Source organism: Zonotrichia leucophrys, chromosome 20 (genome assembly GCF_028769735.1).
Source record: "Zonotrichia leucophrys gambelii isolate GWCS_2022_RI chromosome 20, RI_Zleu_2.0, whole genome shotgun sequence".
NCBI classification, from domain to species: domain Eukaryota; kingdom Metazoa; phylum Chordata; class Aves; order Passeriformes; family Passerellidae; genus Zonotrichia; species Zonotrichia leucophrys.
Window position 1 is genome coordinate 8,857,956 of NC_088189.1, and position 18,563 is coordinate 8,876,518.

General features: G+C 51.4%; 2 protein-coding genes across 2 annotated transcripts in view; one reads left to right on the plus strand and one right to left on the minus strand.

The window, feature by feature from the left end:
• Positions 1 to 400: 400 nt before the first annotated feature.
• Positions 401 to 6,404, plus strand: KCNK15 (potassium two pore domain channel subfamily K member 15). The gene is made up of 2 exons (XM_064730247.1): positions 401 to 726; positions 4,059 to 6,404. The coding sequence occupies exons 1-2, from the start codon at positions 444 to 446 to the stop codon at positions 4,970 to 4,972; spliced, it is 1,197 nt and encodes a 398-aa protein (XP_064586317.1). The 5' UTR covers positions 401 to 443; the 3' UTR covers positions 4,973 to 6,404.
• A 3,081-nt stretch (positions 6,405 to 9,485) lies between these two features.
• Positions 9,486 to 18,563, minus strand: part of RIMS4 (regulating synaptic membrane exocytosis 4) — a 56,063-nt gene continuing 46,985 nt past the window's right edge. The window contains exon 6 of the mRNA XM_064729710.1: positions 9,486 to 17,115. Coding sequence (XP_064585780.1) covers positions 16,897 to 17,115 — 219 coding nt within the window. The 3' untranslated portion in view covers positions 9,486 to 16,896. The remainder of the gene's footprint in view (positions 17,116 to 18,563) is intronic.

The following is an 18,563-nucleotide window of genomic DNA, read 5'->3' on the forward strand; positions in this document are numbered from 1 at the left end:
ACGAGAATGAACCACGGCCTAGCTAGGGCTCACCTGCAACCGGGCTCTGCCCGGGGCTGCCAGGCTGGGAGGGCTCGGGGCACACCAGAGCCAGCCTAGGTGTGCATGCGTGCTGGAGCCCGCAGGAGCCGATGCCCGGGGCAGGCAGGAGCCAGTGCCGGGGCAGGAGAAGCCCGTGCCCGGAGCAGCAGCAGCCGGTGCCCGGGGCAGGCAGGAGGCGCTGCGCGGTGCCCGGGTTCGGTGCGCGGTGCGGGGTGAGCCGTGCGCGCTCGGTGCGCGGGGGGCGGTGCGCGGTCGCGGGGCTGCGCGGGCGGTGCGCGGTGCCCGGGCTCGGTGCGCGGGGGGCGGTGCGCGGTGCGGGGGTGCGCGGGGGGCGGGCGGGGGGCGGCAGCGGCGGCGGGGCCATGCGGAGCCCGGGCTGAGCGCGGCGGCCGCCCCTCGCCATGAAGCGGCAGAACCTGCGCACGGCCGCGCTCATCCTCTGCATCTTCTCCTACCTGCTGGTGGGCGCCGCGGTCTTCGATGCGCTGGAGTCGGAGGCGGAGAGCGGCCGCAAGCGGCTGCTGGAGCAGAAGCGCGGGGAGCTGCGGAGGAAGTACCGCTTCTCCGCCGACGATTACCGGGAGCTGGAGCGGCTGGTGCTGCAGGCCGAGCCGCACCGCGCCGGCCGCCAGTGGAAGTTCGCCGGCTCCTTCTACTTCGCCATCACGGTCATCACCACCATCGGTGAGTGCGGGCAGCCCGGCCGGCGCGCCCGGCATCCCTGCATCCCTCCATCGCTGAACCTCTGCACCCCGTGTGCCTCCATCCAACCTTCCTGCACCCCGTGTGCTTCCATCGCTGCCTCCCGTGTCCCTCCATCCCCACGCCCCTGCATCCCGTGTCCCTCTATGTCCCCGCGCCCCATCCTTCTCCAGCCCTACGCCTCAGTACCCCGGGAGCTCCAGGGCAGGCTGGGGGGTGCCCGCACGGCAGAGGCAGGTGTCACCCTTGCAAGGCTGGGACATCTCTGACCTTGTGGGACCCCAGGGCCCAGTGGTGGGCAAGGTGACCCATGGGCAGGCTGGGGCCACCCTGTGCTGGGGGTGCTGCTGTGGCTGGGGCTGAAGACACGGCATTGTGCCAGGGAGGCAGCAGCCTGGGGAGCTCCTGCAGGAGCCTTTGGAGCACGAGCTGCCAAAGTTGGCAGCGGTGTGGGAGGGCAGAGGTAGGGGCCGTGTCTGTCCCCTGTGCTGGCTACAGCCAGTGAGCTGCCTCAAGAGCTGGGCAAGAATTGTTGGCTTAAAACTCTGGGTGTTTGGCTGTGTGAGATCTGCTCCACGGAGCCAAGAGAGCCACGAGCCAGTGCCTGCTGCCCTGCCTGCACAGAACCCTGCAGAGACATGGGTGTCAGCCTGGAGGGGAGTGATTGATCCACATTAAACTCCTCTGTAGACTCACTTATCCATACTAGAGCCCAGTGCCTTGGTTTGTCCGCTTCAATTTTGCAAGAGGATGAAACTAAATTGAATGAGGGTTGCCTTAATTGAGGTGAGATTAGCCACAAGGGAGTTGAGCATTGTTTAATGAATCCACTTTGATTAATTCATGCACCCTTGGCATCCCGTGGGGGTAGACAGGGATTCTGTGCTCGTGTCGCTGCCTGTGCTAAAATTTCAGCAGATGTGTTTTGGAGGCAGGAATCTGAGGCCATATCCTGCCCTGGTACAGCCAGCAGCCCCCTCCTGTTCTCCAGGAGAGGACTTCAGCCTTCCCAAAGGGCTTGGGATGGTTGAAATACCTCTAGTAGCTGGGAGCATCATCCCTCAGGACAAGGGTTGGTGGGATGAGCTGCATTGTGTTAGCAGAGGACCAGAGGTGGAAGAGGGACAGGTATCTTGCCTGTGCTCCCATGGGGTGTGGTGTGGCGTTGTGCAGCTGGGAACACACATGGTCAGCAAACCACGGTGGGCTCAGGGCATGGCTCAGGTCAGACCCCAGCAGGAGGGGAAGATGAACAGCTTCAGCAAAAATCCCCATCATCACCTGACAGGTTATAGCTTCATTTACATGATTTTCCTGTTGGCTGTGACAAACAATGGCTGTGCTTATCACACACCCCCTGTGATAAATAATTTCAGCCCAGGTGCCGTATTTCTCAAACACTGACATGTTAGATCTCTTTATATTGGGCTGTGCTCCAAATCTCAGTTTTAATGTTGTTGTATCTGTGTTTACTCTTTCTAATTCCCTTTGTCATTTCAAAACCATCAGTCAAACACTCCTTCAATGGTCTCTCAGGGTATAACAATTGTTTTTCCACTTACTGCTCTTGTGGATCATTATCTTTACATCCTCATTGCTGTCATTGTATTATCTTGTAGCCTGGGACCTGGTGATTGCACTCAGTTATTAAGCTTGGATCTGACTGGGAGGTTTTGCCACCGCAGACTCCTGCCTGCTCTCTATTTCATGAAATGTGGCATGCAGGCATTAAATCCATCATTTTTTGTTGTGTGAATTTGTGAACAGAGAGAGCAATTAGAAGCTGGTCCCTTGCTGCCTGCTGGCACTTCTGAGCACAGCATAGTGAAGGACAATGCTGTCCTCAGCCCCTCAGCCCTGTCCCATGCAGGAGTTTCCTGGAGCAGGAGGTGTGCTCAGGAGCCCAGGATAACATGGTTATCCCCCTTGGTCCTTCCATCAGTGGGTGCAGCACCTTCCCCAAGTATCCTGGAAATCCACGGGCAGCAAGGACTGAGGTGAAGCCAAGACACCACTTAAAACAAGACTGTGGATAACAAGAGGGTGTTTTCTCCCATGTTCCCCATGCAAAAGTCACACAAATTCCTGCAGAAAGTGAAAATACAAATAGCTGTTTGTGGCAGGCCTGGCAGCAGTGCAGGAAGGAGCTGGCACTGTTCTGCAGGCACTTTCAGAAGGGAAGTTTCAGACCCTGGTAGTTTCCTGTAGAAGCAACTCAAAAGAAAGGCTCAGATGCCTTTGGATGCCTTTGGATGATGTTACTCCCCATGCCACGTGACTCCTTGCTCTGATTTTGTTACTCATCTCTGAGGTCAGGGGCCACCAATTTCTGCTAAGCTGCTGTAATTGAGGTGGGCACGGAATCACTGGAGCCTGGAACATGCAGTGAATACCTCAGTGTGCCTCACAGTGTAATTGTGTGTGTCCTTGAGTCACTGCTCTGAAACTTGGGCCAAGGTGGAGAAATTAAATCTCAGAAGGTGTTCAAGGAGAACCTTGTTGTCCTGGAGCTCCTTGTCCCCAGGAAAAGGGCTGACAAGACTGTGGTGGCATAAATGCTCCCTACCCTGCATCTAAACCAGCACAGCCCCTCCTCTGCAACAGGCCAGTGGTGCTTTAGGTCTGAGTCTTAGGGACACTGGAGTAAATCTGGAGTGGGTCTGCAGAGGTCCTTCCAGACTTAGCTGCTCCTGTGGAGACTGTCCCTGTAGCACAGGGGTGCAGGGTTGCTCTGGCTCCTGTCCAACAGGCCACACAGCATGTGCTCACAGAGATGAGACTCAAATGTTTGTGACCCTGGACGGCTTGGGAGGAGGAGGAGGAGGTGACAGGGGAGGTGGCAATGCCCCTGCAAGGGCAGCTGTGGATGGTCCTGGCTGGGTGTGTTTCTCCCCACAGGGTGATCTGGCGCTGTTGGTCTCAGCATCTTGCACAGCCTCTGTTCCCCCTCGGTGTGGGGTTCAGGTTACCCTGCACACCTGGCACAGCATCCTGGTCCCTGAATTATTCATGAGCTGCAGGAGGCTTGCAGACCCCAGTCCAGCTCTAGGCCTCCTCTTGGCCTCTGTCACACTGGGGGCTATCAGGAGGGTACCTTCTCTCTTTAGGGGTCAAATGAGGTTCTGCCTACACACATGTGCCATCATCCCAAAGGATGGGCATCCCATGGCCCCATTAGCATTGCCTACAGATCTATTATTGAGTTCCATTCTTCCCCCCATTTTTCTACTGCTCCTCTTGGTCACAGGGCAGCCTTGCTGGAAACCCCAGTGAGAGTCTGATGCCACCTTTCTTCTTCCCTGTGTCCTTCACAGGTTATGGGCACGCTGCTCCAGGCACAGACGCTGGCAAAGTCTTCTGCATGTTCTACGCCATCCTGGGCATCCCCCTGACGCTGGTCATGTTCCAGAGCCTGGGGGAGCGCATGAACACCGTCGTGAGGCTGCTGCTCAAGAAGATCAAGAAGTGTCTGGGCATGAGGACAACCCATGTGTCCATGGAGAACATGGTCCTGGTGGGCTTTCTGTCCTGCATGGGCACCCTGTGCATCGGCGCCGCAGCCTTCTCTTATTTCGAGGGCTGGACTTTCTTCCACGCCTACTACTACTGCTTCATCACCTTGACCACTATTGGCTTTGGAGACTTTGTGGCTCTGCAGAAGAACGAGGCTTTGCAGAAGAAGCCCCCGTACGTGGCTTTCAGCTTCATGTACATCCTGGTGGGCCTGACGGTCATCGGCGCCTTCCTCAACCTGGTGGTGCTGCGCTTCCTCACCATGAACTCGGAGGACGAGCGGCGTGATGCCGAGGAGCGAGCCTCGCTCAGGAGAGCCCACAACAACATCCACCTCAAGCCCAAAGAGGACAGCCGCAGCAGCAATGCCATTTTTCTCCCCGCGGAGGACAGGACAAGCCAGATGAACCTGATCCCGCTGGTGCAGGAGGAGGCCGAGAGGCAGCGGCGGCAGTCGGCCGTGTCTGCGGCCGAGGTGCCGTCCTTCTGCACCTGCCTGTGCTACAGGCCCCAGGTGTGCGGCAGCCCGGCGCCCTCCCACCCCGAGACCCTGAGCTGCCACACCAACCCCGTGTACTACAACTCCATTTCCTACAAAATCGACGAGGTGTCCCTGAGCACGCGGGGGCAGACCGGCTCTTCCCCTGGGAGCACTTTGTCCTCCAGCAGCCCCCGCTGCCGGCAGCACCCCCGGCTGCGGAGGAGATCCATCTAGGAGCGTGTGCTGAGCCACACTCAGTGCTCCAGTCTTACTATGCTGATAAATTAAGAACAGAGATGTCAGGTTCTTCTTACTCATTTCTTCTGTTCCTCTCCCTCCCCCCAGCAGGAGCCTCTAAATCCTGTTGGGAAATAATGATTCCTTTTTTGCAAGCACTGAGTGACATTGTTAGTTTTTCTTTGTTTTTTCCTCCCAAGTAGGGAGGAAAATATTTGGGACTGGCAAGAGCCCCCCCCTCACACCCCAATGTGAATTCCCCCCCTCCCACCACAGTGAGCTGCAGGTTTGCTGTCCCACCTCCCTGCTCCCCAAAGGCTGCATTGCTGCCCTCCCACCCTGCTGAGCCTTGGCTGTGCCTGCTGCCAGCACATGACTCTTGCTCCATGGGCTGGGTTGCATTTGCTGAATGTCAAAACCAAAGTGTGTGTGAGCAAGCCTTGCAAGGCTGGGGAGTACCAAGTTGTCCCCTGGCCCCAGGTGCGGGTAAGTCAGTGCCACACAATAGGTTTGTGGCTGGTGGGTGGGCAGGGAGAGGTGGGCAGGAGGGAATGGGCTGCAGTCCTGAGCTCAGCACATGGGGACAGCTTCATGGAGGAACTTCACCTCCTGTAAGCAGCCCTCTGGGTCTGACCTCAGGCTTGTGGCTGGCTCAGTGCTTTTGGAAGCTGGAGGCCCATGCACTCACCCACTTGCCCACCAGCACACCTTGTCTCTTACACCTCCCCACCATGGCTAGATCCTCCTGGCTGAAATGGCTGGAGGGACAGTGTGCCCCATTCCCAGGGGAAGCTGAACTCCTCCAGTCCAGCCCAGCCCAGCCCCAGCTCCCCTCCATGCTGAGCCCAGACTGTACTGAGGGCAGCCCCAGGGAGAGCCTTCTGAACTACAGTCACCTGCAAACAGCTTGGTCCTAAGCAGATTTTTTTTTCTTAGCTAAAATCACCCTTTCATTCCTTCCCCACCTTTCCTCCAGCTGGCAGCCCAGCAGCTGTGCTGGCTCCTCACTCCTCCCAGTCCCTGTGAGCCCATGGGTTTGTGCTTGCTGCTGCTGGGGTTATCTGAGGTGGGGGTGTCCCATCTCCTCGTTAATCCCCGTGTGGGATGTGGTACCTGCACAGCCACACCTGGGCAGCTCTTTCCAGCTGGTGTGACCCCAGCGTGGCCTTTGTCCATCCTGTCTCATCTGCATGAAAGCAGGGCTCTGACAGTGGTAGGAGCTCTATTGATTTTTTTTTTCTCCAATAATGGACATTTTAACTCTCAGTTCTATTTAAAATACCCTCTGAGGGGGTTTTTGTGGAGAGATAGCCCCTTTTCCTGGTGGGGAAAGCATGCAGAATTGCCAGCATTGTAAAGGTCTCAGGGCAAGCTTTGCTCTCTCCTCCTTTTGTTCTGGGTGGCAGCTTAATAAAAGGTGAATCCATCAGGTGGTGCTTGATTATTTGTCACAAGGACGAGCAAAGGGATGTGTCCAAGCCCCAAACTCCAAATCCCTGTGGGCACTCAGGCAGAGAGCAGGATGCAGGTGCTGCTGGGCTGCCACCAGGGGCTGGTTTGTGACACTTTCACCTGGGTGCTCCCAGGCCCTTTGGGTGGGTGACATTCCAGGGGCTGCAAGGTCCAACCACTGCCTCATTTGCAGCAGTGGGGCAGAACTACTCCAGTTGGGTGAGCCTTGGATTAAAGGGAAAGGGGCAGGAGGGGGGAACAAAGCAGGCTGTGAGTGTGGAAAACAGGCTTAAAAATGAGGTTTTCATTGGCTTCTCAGCTCCTCAGTGTGTCAGTTCACGCTGATCCCACCAGCTCAGCCCTTTTGTTCCCATGTTCCATCTCCCCCACCCTCCCCACAGATTTCAGCCCAAGGTTTGGCTGTTGCTGTGCTGCCCTTTGCCATCAGAGCTGAGCAGATGGAAATCTCTCCCTCTTTCCACGCTGAGCCGTGTACATCCTCCCAGTGGCCACCTCTCACCCTCACCCACCACTGTGGAAAGAAGCAGGTTCTTGATTCCTGCTCAAGTCACCTGTGTGGTATTGCCTTGGTGAGATCCACCTCTGGTGGAGCTGAAGCAGGAGAAAACCTGACCCCAGAGGCTGAGCCAGCCTTGCACCCTCCCTCTGGATCCAGCAGGGCACTGCCCAAGCTCAGTGGCTCCGTGGTTGTGCCCCAGAGCCCACGATGCAGCCAAGCAGAGGCAGCAGGGCTGGCTGTGTGACCTCCACAGCCTGGAGGGCAGTGCTGTGCTGAGGTGACAGCAGCTGCTGTAGCTGCTGCTCCCATGTGGCCTGAGCTTCCAGGCAGCACTGCCTGGCTGCTCAGTGACAGCCTGAGCCCCATCCTGCTTGGGAAGCTGGGGGTGGTCTGAAGATGGGAGATGCTGGGCTGCCCCCTGACACTCTAGAGAAACCTCCCTCCTCCTCCTCTTCCATCACTGCTCCCCCAGGGGCTGTAGCTGGGGCAGGTGGGAAGCTGCCCCTTGGTCTCACCCTGGTGACCTACAGAGGGATTTGGAGGCATGACAAACACCTTTTAAGAAATCCTTAGTGAACAATGGCTTTGTGATCCCTCATTCCCACAGGACAAGGACTTGCAGTAGCTGCCCAGAGAATGGTGCCTATTGTCAGCACCACCACCTCCTCCACAGACCCCTCCAGCAGCATCCCCCAGACATTTCCCACCCAAGGGCTCACAGCTCCAGGTCATCCAGGCACAGCTGCATATCCAGTAACATCTGAGGGTCTCCTTCCCTGGGGTCCCCAGGCTCCCCTACACCCACTCTGGGTGTTCTCAACAGCCTGGGCCAGGGGTGGCTTTTTTCTGCCAACAGTCTTCACTTCCAGGGTTTCAAAATCACCCTGGAATGGCCAGGGCTGACCATGATGGGTCATGGAAAGAAAACAGCAGGAGCTTTAGACTGGGGTGGTGTCATGGTTTGACCAGGAAGGAGTGGGAATTCTGGGAAGCTGTGGTCAAACCAATGAAGGTTTTGGGTTTCATACTGACACCTGGTGTAGCCAGTGGGGTTTGGACACACCTCCGAGAATACACAGGGGTTAAAAGCAGGGCACTGCCCTGGCACTTCCTCTTTTGGACATCGTCGGGCGAAGAGGTCAGATCTCTTCCCCGCCCGGCCCGCTGCTGCTGGGCGGGGGAGGGGCCAGCCATGCGGTAGGCCTGGGGCCTGGACAGAGGTGGGGGTTGAGGGGGCTTTCAAGGATGGAAGGGTGGGGGAGCCCCAAGAGACATCGAGACATCGGGCAGCCAGCCCCCCCCCCCCTCCCCCCAGGAGAGCAGCCAGCCAGGAGGAGAAGGAGGGAGACTGCCCGGCCGGAGCGGCAGCGTGTGGGCAGCGTGCGTGGGAGTCGCTCCGGGACCGACAGCAGAGACTGAAAACTTTTAACCCTTTCTTGCATGATTGGGGCCTTACAAAAATGCTAATCCTCCTCGAAGCTGAATAAGAAGGGAGATGAGAGATGAGATGACTTGGCCCGGAGATTGTGGAGATGATTGGATGGGGAGAGATGATTTGGAGTGGCCTTTTGGCTGGACTTTTTCTTGTAGCCATGGACTCAGTTGTTCCTGTGACACAGACTGCATTTAGGGGGAGGCAGTGCCTCAAAACCAGGAGGGTTCATTTGTGAGGACCCCCGGCCCCAGGGGGTTGGAAAAATATGGGGGGGACAGTTGTCCCAAAAGCAGAGACTGTGCCTTTTTGGAGTGAGACAAGGCATCCTTGAAAGACCACCCTAAAAGCAGCTCTGATCCATGCGCGGTGGTGAGAGCACTGAGCATGGAAGGAACATGTCACAAGCGGCAAAAGGACTTTTTTTCCCGGGCAGTGCCGAAGTGACAGGGAAGCACACGAGGTTCTCAGTGTGTCTCCACGAGAAGCCTATGGAACGAGAAGGACTCCTTTCCTCTTCATGAACTGCAGTTTGAGTATACTAAAGTGTCGTGCCGGGCTGGGCAGTTGGTGTTTTTTGAGAGAATGTATTGGATTGGGAAAGTCAGGGAGTGGGGAGGAGGAAAAGTGGTTTTTGTAAGGTTTTCAATTTTTTTCCTTTTCCTTATAGTCTTTCCCTATTTTTTCCTGTAGTTTTAGGTAATAAAGTGTTCTTTATGTTTAAGTTGGAGCCTGTTTTGCTTATTCCTGGTCACATCTCACAGCAGACACCAGGGTGAGGCATTTTCATGGGGGCACTGGCTCTGTGCCAGGCTCAAACCATGACAGGTGGTGAGCAGAGCACAAGTGGGAGCAAGCTTAGCTCTGTGCCTGGAGATGCCCAAGGCCAAAGTGGCTCAGGGAAATGCAGGTTTGAAGCTGGGGCTGATTGAGGGAGCCAGGGTGACAGCCCTTCCACACAGCACTGGACACACCAGGCTGAGCTGCTCTCATTCCCTACAGGCACAAGGAGAAGGAAGGGTCCAGCTGAAATCCCAGGTTGAAGATAACAGTGGTGACAAGAGAGAGGGCAGACACACTCCACAGAAAACCTCCAACACACCATAGGAAAAAAAAAAGGTTTTATTATCACCATTATCAACGTTTTCATTAGCTTAACACTGAATTGTAAATCACTTATTCATTACATATTGTCTGAATAAAACCTACAGACAGGAAAAAAGTATAGCAGAATCCTCTCCTGACTACAGACGAGTGGCCAGTGTCCCACCTTCCACCCAAGGCAGCCCAGGCACCTCCAAGCCACCTGGGCAAGCAGGCTGCCAGCTCCATTGCCTGTGCTCCCTCTGGCTCCACAGAGATTACACCCCACCAAATGATGTTAAAAACCTCCAGGAAGTTTTGGAGAGGGTTGCAGAGGCCAAAAAGAGCAGATCTCAGCTGCCCCCACTCCTAGGGAAAAGCAAGAGGAGTGTTGCAGTGCGCCTGCAAAGTCACTGGGTTTTGTGGAGGAGTAAGGAAGTAAAAAGGCTGAACCTGTGAAAGCAGATTTCCCTGCAGTGGCCAGACCCTGGCAGTGGGGTAGGGGCAGGGATGGGCTGGGGATGGCTGATCCATCCCCAAGCAGAGGCCAGCTCTGCCACACCGTGAGGGATGGATGTGTCAGTGCAGGGATGTGTGGGCAGCCTCAGCCCCCTCGGGCTGGAATAAGGCCTCGTGTCCAGAGGGCAGTGGGGACCCATGGAGGGAGCAGAGGGCGGTGGGGAAAGCAAAGGGAAGGTGGAGGAAAGCTCGCTGGGAGCTCCCTTCTCCCAGCCCTGTCCTCTCCTGGCTGTCAGGGATGGCACATCCTGCCTGCCTGGGCTGCCCAGCCCTGCAGAGGAGCCCTGGCTCCTTCCAAGGATGGGAAAGGGAGCAGTTTGAATACACTGGCAGGACATGGGCATCCCTGGTGGGTGGCAGGCCATGGCAGTGCTGCGTGAGGGGGTCTCAGGGAGGCACTGCATCCCCAGGATGCCCTTTCACCATGCAGGGAGCAGGAGGAAGACAATCCCAGTGTGGTGAGGCTAGGGGAACATGCCTTAAGATTCACCCTCCAAACCTCACTTTCCCTGGCTCCAAAGCTAAAACCAGCTCCAGGTCAAGAGGATGGAATCACCAAAGAAGAGACCAGCGTGCAAGCACTGGGTCGGAAGCAACACCTCAAAGAAAAAAAACTGCTGAAGGATTTGAAGCTCCAGGCTGGCATTTAGTGGGACCTGGAGTCCCCATGGGCAGATATCCTAACATTTGGTGCCCAAGCAACCACAAAAACCAGCTCTTGCAGAGCTTGTGGGATGGCTTCAGCAAGGTGTGCCTCAGTCATTCTCTTGGTTGGTTCTGCTGCCACCATGGCTCAGTGAGTGGAGCTCACAGGTGCCTGGGCTCAGTGTGTGCCCACAGGGCCTCTCTGCCAGACACAGCCCTTCCCTGCCCCTGCACAGGGGGCTCAGCCCGTGTAACACACCCAGAGCAAATGCCAAGGCTGGACCTGCCCAAGCTGGACTGCTTTGGTTGCCAAGTCACAAAGGGAAAGTCCTGGGGTCACTGCCTCTGTTTGCTGGTGCTCTGGAAAGGGCTGGTGCAAGGTCCTTCTGTTTCAGCCACTAAAGTGCAAAGAACCAAATGCTACAAAGAAACTCTCCCCAGTTCCTCTCCTCCACCAGGATAAAAGCAGCTACCACGGGCAAGGGAGGGCAGAGGGTGCCTGTACTGTGGGAAGAGTGGAGGCTCCCAGGGTGAGTGTGATGCTGCTGTTCTGGGTGAGCAGCTGGGGATGGATCTGAGGCTGCCTGGTGGTGACTGGGACGTGGCCACTGAGCAGAGGAGTCTGGCAGTGAGAGCTGAAGCCACATTCTGAGAACACCTAATCCCTTGCAAACTCCCTGTGGAATCACCGTGTTCACAGACACACACCCTGGCAGGTGTGCACTGGGGTAAACACAAAAAGCCTTTCACTGATCATTCTCTTTTCACTGATCATCCTCTTTTCCAAATGCTTGGCTCAAATCTGGCAGCTGCAATTTCATTTTAGATGCTCCCTCCAGGTGACAATAGGCCCTGGACTCCTCTACTGATGGCACTTTGCATTCACACTTATCTCTCTCTGTCTCTTCAAAGCATTTCACAAAAAACAGGAATTCTTCCAGCATTCCTTGGGGCTCCCAGCAGCACTGGGACCTGCTGCCTGCACAGTCAGCAGCCTGACAATCTTGAGAACAACATGGACACTTGTCCTGTGGGAAATGCCGGGAGGAATCCACAGGCAATGGACTGGGATGCTGTTTTGAAGCTCTTTTATTCTATCACTGAATCAATTATGGAGCTGACTTAAAATCCAGTATCCTGATCCTGCCACTTTAGAAAAATCAGAGAGCCCAGCACTAGCAAATTTCTGAAGCAAGGCACAGAACAACCTGTGCCTGTTTTACACCTTGGTCCCCCTGATCCCCTACAAAGGTGCAACCTCTCTGCCTTGGGTGGAATTTTCTAACAAAATGGACAAATACCACCTATGAAATGGACAAAATAACCCACAGAGCCTTCAAAGAAGAGCAGCCCAACCTGCTGCTCTGAAAAAAACCCTCCCTTTAGCCTGCCCCAGGTATCTTGAGGAAAATAGGCAGCTGTCAGGCAGAACTCAAGTGGCCCCAGAGTGCAAAGGCTTTTTTGCTTTATCAGGGCTACAATGGCAGTGGGATCCATTCTCGTCAAGTTACAAATACTAGATAGCCTAAGAAAAACAGGAGATTGAAACAGTCATGAAGTTTATACTGAAACTATTTTTTACCTCTGTAGTATGAAGTCACCTACAGCTGTTTCTTTCTTCATCTAAGAGAGATCTCATGTCGATGGGCACAGACACTCACAGAGAATCTATAGAATGAATATATCTCGCAGGGCAACAGCCCGGTCTTTGTTTTTTTACAATCAAAGTTAATATGGATCTTTTTCAAAAGTGATGTTGTTCCGATTGAAGACAATTATAAACTGTATCAACAATATGTACTACAGCCTGCAAGTCACAATCTGTGCACACCCAATGGAATATATTATTGCTTGGTAGCCTATTAGACTTTGTTTATAAAAAGATTTTTATACAGAGTACAGGATTATGACAAAACTAGCTAAGTAGTTCTCATCTTGAAAATACAACATCTATTCTTTCAACAAAGTAGCTGAGAGTTAATGAACAATAACAAATATTTACTAATAATTTTATGGCCAGTTTGAACAGAATTTCTTATAGGACTCTTTTCTGGTGTTTATTTACATATGCCTCTTTTCTTTTGGAAAAAAGTTGATAAAATATAACAAGGAACATAGAAATGAAAAGAATGAGTAAACTTCATACCAAGAACATCAAACAGTTTTGAAAACACTAAATTATGTTACCTGTTAAAAAACATACATATCATTTTGTCTTTAAAGAAAAATATTTTTCCTGTTTTAAAATATTACCAACAGCATGTAATAAACTAACTTAAAATGAGTTTCATAAAAAAGTTGTCTTGCTGTCTAAACATTACTAAACATGCCTAGGTTGAGATTCTGTTAACTGCCTCAACATCTTAAAAACAGCTCCTTTACAGGAACTTGTGATATTCATACTCCAGAAGACCTGCAAATTTAGAACAGTACAATGATAAAGGATCTGGTAGCTAGGAACAATAAATATATATTTTCACTCAAAGCAGATAATTCTGCAGTGTCCTTTGAAACAATCCATGGCCAAGAAATGCTGGCCCTGACCCTGCCCACAGTGCCTGCAGCGCAAAGGGATGCTCCAGCAGCCCCAGCTGCAGGATGAGGACCCATGGATGGAATTGCAGACTGAGGACCTTGGCCATCCCAGCTGTGTTGGGGCAAAGGGAAAGAAACACCAGGAGACTGGGAAAAATATCACGTTTTGTTTTCCTGAACAAACCAGGACCATGGTCACGGCTGCTTTTTGCTCAGAGCACAAAGAGGACAAAGCCACATGCAAGGCTGCTCTCCCTGTGTGCAGGGGATTCCCGCTGGGGAGAGATCATTCTGCTCTCAGCATCAAGATTTCTTTGTTTTCCACAATGCAGGTAACATTTAGGGATTGGCTCTCCATGGGTTTTTTGGCCAGCAATGCTCCCATTACCTTTACAATGTAGCAGTTCATGCACAAGGAACAGAGAATCACCCCTGAGTTGGGCAGGTATTTATCTCTCCTCAGTCTCATCCCTCACAATCACTCACCAACCAAAAATACTGTGACACCTTTTTGTTCTTTTATTTAAGTCTCCTGCTCTTCCTCTCTCCCTCCCTGGCTGTAACCAACAGCAAGACTCAGGCACAGGAAAAGACTCAGCCAGGAATTGCAAAGGGGACAAAAATTCAGTTTTCAGCTGCTCATCACTATGGCAAAACGCTGCTTTATACACGACCACACTGGTAATCCCAACTCTCACACCACATCACCTTAGACAGAAACTGGGCAGCCAAATTTTTTGGGGAAAAGTGGGTTAGGCTTTATAAAAATAGGCTATTCCAAGCCTGAGACTTGTCTTGGATGCTACACTGGGAGTCTTCAACTTGCAGAGTTCTTTTTTAACTACAATACCCCATGGCCAGTGCAGGAATTGAGTATGAATTTGTGAAGTGAAGCAAGAATTTAACTGCAGGGTACCGTGGAACGCCCCCAGACTCACTGTGTGTCCTGTGGGCTCTTGCAGAAGGGCTCCTTGAGTCTGCTTTGTGAAGGAAGCACTCGCCAGTCCATGTGACTGTGCTGTGCTTGGCAGCCAGGGACTGCAGGGCTCACTTACTGGGGAGAAACAGGACTTGGAGAGAGTCAAACAAAAGCACTGGACCACAATCAACCACGTAAAAAATGCAGAAGAAAATCGCATGGAGCAGACTGCGAAACTGCCTCCAAATGGCAGAATTGGAGATGTTAACAAAAATAACACAACTAGAACCATAACTTCTTTATTTCACCCTGACAGTGACCCTTCAGCATGATTAAAACCAGACGGAAGATAGTCCTCGGTGTAAGGAGTCCTGTGGTAACTAAACTGATCATCACTGAGCCTGCAGAGCTCTCAGAGGGGCAGGAAACAGAGACAAGCTGCATCTGCCAGGCACACAGGAACTGAGCTTTTTGACAGACAGTCGTTAAACAAAGTTTTCTGGGGAAATATTTTTGGCATTTATAGTCTCCTACTCCCCATTAAAAACTGCAAAAATGCTGCATTCGTCTTACTGGGCACAGGAAACTCAGGATTAACTTAGCTCTTACTGGTAGATAATGTCCAAACTCAGTACCAATACAAAGCTTTTGGCATAACTTAAGACAGAAGCCCTGTTGCCAGGTCTGGTGTGTACCTGGAGCTCCCCACAGTCCTTTTAAAGTCATAGTTATTAAAAGATCCAGTGCTACAAACCACTAAATCTACCTAATCTATTCTAGTTCATACACATATTGTACAATATTGCCTAGTACTCACTACATACCAAGAGGAAAAGATGCTGACTTGAATTACAGTAAATGTGCTTCTTTTTTAAAAATAAAAATAAAAGAGAGAGCGCCACAACATAGTTTGACCAGCATGCAACAAACTTTCTTCAGCTAATATATAGAAATTGTCTAATACATTAGAAAAAATAATTAGTGAGAGGCCAGAGACATATTTAATCAAGGAAATTAAGAGATTTATCTGAAATGTTGAGGCTTTTGCCACTGAAGACTCAAAAAATTAGTCATTCTATGTCCCTTGTCCTCCTTCCCTCTCCTTTATATTATATATTTTTTTACAGATTATTGTAAGGCCTATATAATTTTTGCATCTATCCTGTAATTTATCTCAAAATAATTTAAAATGCCATAGACAAGCTAGGACCAAAAGCAACTGCTTTTACCATCCACTCAACACTCATGCTTTTACTCTAAAAAAGCTGAGGTCCACATGCAGAAATAAATGCTCTATGACAGGCCAAGAATCTGCTCATTCCTACATGGGACACGGGACCTTCACTTTTAAACCACAAAGCAAAACATCTCTAAAAGTTTATTCTGGGACAGCAGTCATCAAATCCTCATTCAGGAACTAAGACAAAACCTAGCCAAAACAGAGCTATCAACAGAAAATCTTGGGAGATTCTCTGTGATTCTGGATAATTTAATTGTCTGAAGGATCCAGAGCACTTCCTCCAGCACATGGCTCTGCTGGCAGCAGCTGCCACAGCTCAGCAAATGTGCTTTACTCATTCCATGAACAGAACACACGTGCTGTGACCACTGTGCCACCACATTCCTCACTCTCACCATTCCTCTCTGTACTTTGGGGATCACATCTCCTCCTGCAGGACACTTGTCAATGCCTGTGTAGTGCCAGGACTGCCTAAAGCTCCCCTCTCTCCACAGGGAAGGTTGTGGGCTCTCCAGCACCTTTATCTCAGATGGCAAACTGAGATTCTGTTCTTGGGCACCCCCAGAACCCCCCATTTCCTCTCCCATGGCAGAATAAAACAAACAGTCCTGTTTCAGGTCTGGGAAGGAAGGGCAGCATCTCCAGCAGATATGTACCAGTACCAAGGAGATGAAGGAAAAAGGCAGGAGATAGAAGACATCATGACTGAAAGATGCACAGCAACAAGTAAGGGAGTCAGCAAACTGCAGAATGTCTTATCTGACAATACAAAACACCTCAAGCTGCAAGTGTGACGTTCAGCTCCCACTTCTAGTGTTTTGGGGTTTTTTTGTGAGCAAAATTGTGGTTAATTAGCCTGCTAAACTCGAACTCTGTTTAAACTGTCTGCTCTAAGTGGGTGCTACTTGTTCTCCCACCAAGTATGCTTCATCAGCAGTGTTAGACACGTAATGCAGTAAAGACACTTGCTGGTAATTTGGCACAGTTTGAAAACACAGCAACGACAGTGTTACAGCTAACATGACTCAGTGACAGGGAACTGATTCTAAAGAAAGAGTTGCAGGCTTTTTTCTTCTTCTTCCTCTCAGAAAGAAAGACATTATAAAAAGACCTAATGCTTCCTCTTAAACTTTCCGTTCCTGCTCTTTTTTAGGCCAGATGATGACCTCAAAATTTTTCAGGTACTTTCTTGTGAAAGAATTCATATTAGAAATTTCTAACACGCACAGCTAAGAGAAATCAATTCCTTACTCCCCCCAAATTCTTTCGAATGCTGCAACTTTCCAGGGTTAATATTGATCTGAAACAAGGGTCCAAGAATGACAGCGAGAGAAGTGAAACAAGAGGTGTATGTCTAATTTGACAACTAGGACTCATGCCCCATGGCACCTCCTCCTCGGACGGAGAGGGCACAGTGCCCTCCCCCTCGTCTTCTGTCTAAGGTCACTGGGTTATCCTCCTCTTCCAGCTCCACAAGAACTGATTGAACATGCATTGCGCTTGAGGTCAGAGTTCCAGCAAACAAAACCTTGACAGCATGTTTAAAAAACAAAAGCAGTTCCCCCTTCCTTACTCACTAAGACCTGTCACAGCAGGGTCCCACTGTGCTCTCCAGGGAAAGCTGGGAGGACTGGCGCAGGAGCGGGCCCGTGGTGGGATCTACCATCGAGGAGGTTGGGAAGAGCTTGTACCAGCCGATTGCTAAAGTTGACAAATCCAGTTCTTCCAGGAGAACCCTGGCCACTCCCATGAAGTGCTTGCGCTCCATGCGTCCATAGTTTCCCCAGACTATCACCTTGGGGACAAGAAGGGGGAGCACAGTTAATCCTCCAAGTTTCACACTTCCTTGGGAAGCACAAGTCTGACCAATCCTTCTACCCATCCAACTTTCTGGAGCTTTGCTACAGCCTGAGAAGACCAGAAACATTTACTCTATCAACAGGCAACATGAAGCCCTGCTGATGATATTACTATTTTATTTTAGGCATGTTTACAAATCCTAATGTTATGGGATTTTTTTTTTTTTCTCCCATGGAGCAGAGGTGAATGCGCATGTGGACAAGACACCATTCTGCTGGGCAGGGGCAGCACCTGCACAAAGTCTCCTCAGGGCTGCAGTCCAACACCTGCAGGTAAAATCTGGTCCTGCCATATAACAGGCCTTGGACACCAAAAGGTGGCCAGGAGGATAAGGGCAGGAGGAGCTCCTGATCTGGAAAGATAAACCAAAAAAAAAAAAAGGTGGGCAACAACTTGGGCCAAAAGCCAACAGTTTGAGGAGAAGAGCATGTTTTAACTTTGCACACGGAGCTCGTGCCACGAGGCAGATGGAGATGAGGCATGGCCACTCACCTGGAGAAGGGCAGGAGCCAGGGACACAACACGAGGGGCACACATGAGTGACATGCAGGGCAAGCAGGACAGACGGCCCAGAACGGCTCACAGACACAGGGGAAGGGCAATGACAGAGCTGGCAGAGGAGCAGGGAAAGCTGAGTCACACTTACGACACGATGGAGACCAGTGGGTGGAAGAACAAATGCAGTGAGGGTCATGGGCTTAGGCATGCTGGAGGTCTGGCCAGGTGGCCCTGTCGTGACAAAGGTGACGACTGACTGCAGAGTGAGTCCGTGCTCTGAGGAGGAGAGGATGAGTAGGATGGGTTATGACGACAATTAGTGATCTCTGGATAATCCTGACAGCTTCTTTCCCTAAGCTCCTAACAGCCACAACACTACAGTTTTCTGTAAAATGAGGTAGGAGAGACAATGAATGTCAATCAAAATCCAAAAGTTCACATCTCAGCAGGAGATGGAGCAAGGCACTGCACAAAGAGGGTTTGGTGAGATGTCCATTAGCAAAAAAAGCCAAGCTCCTCAATTTATTCTTGGAGTAAGTGCCTTTCCTGGCAGCAAGGCAGCAGGTAAGGAAACCCATGAAAGGCAAGAGCAGACCAAGCCAGGTCCCACTCCATTTCAGTCATAAATGTGCAGTTTTGTTGCATCAGGGGAAAATGCTTCTAATCAAGGCAAATGAGGTAGAAATCACTGAAGAAAAGGGTCCAGCAGGTTAGCTGGCAATTTAGACACCAGTGGATGTAAAGAATAGAAACTCAAGGATTAATTACATTAGTATTACAAACAGATTTTAGCCAGGCTTTATTGGATGGAAATTATTTTTATAAGATTTAACAATGCAAATCACTCTTTGCTCTGGAAACATAGGTACAGAATTGAAAATATGA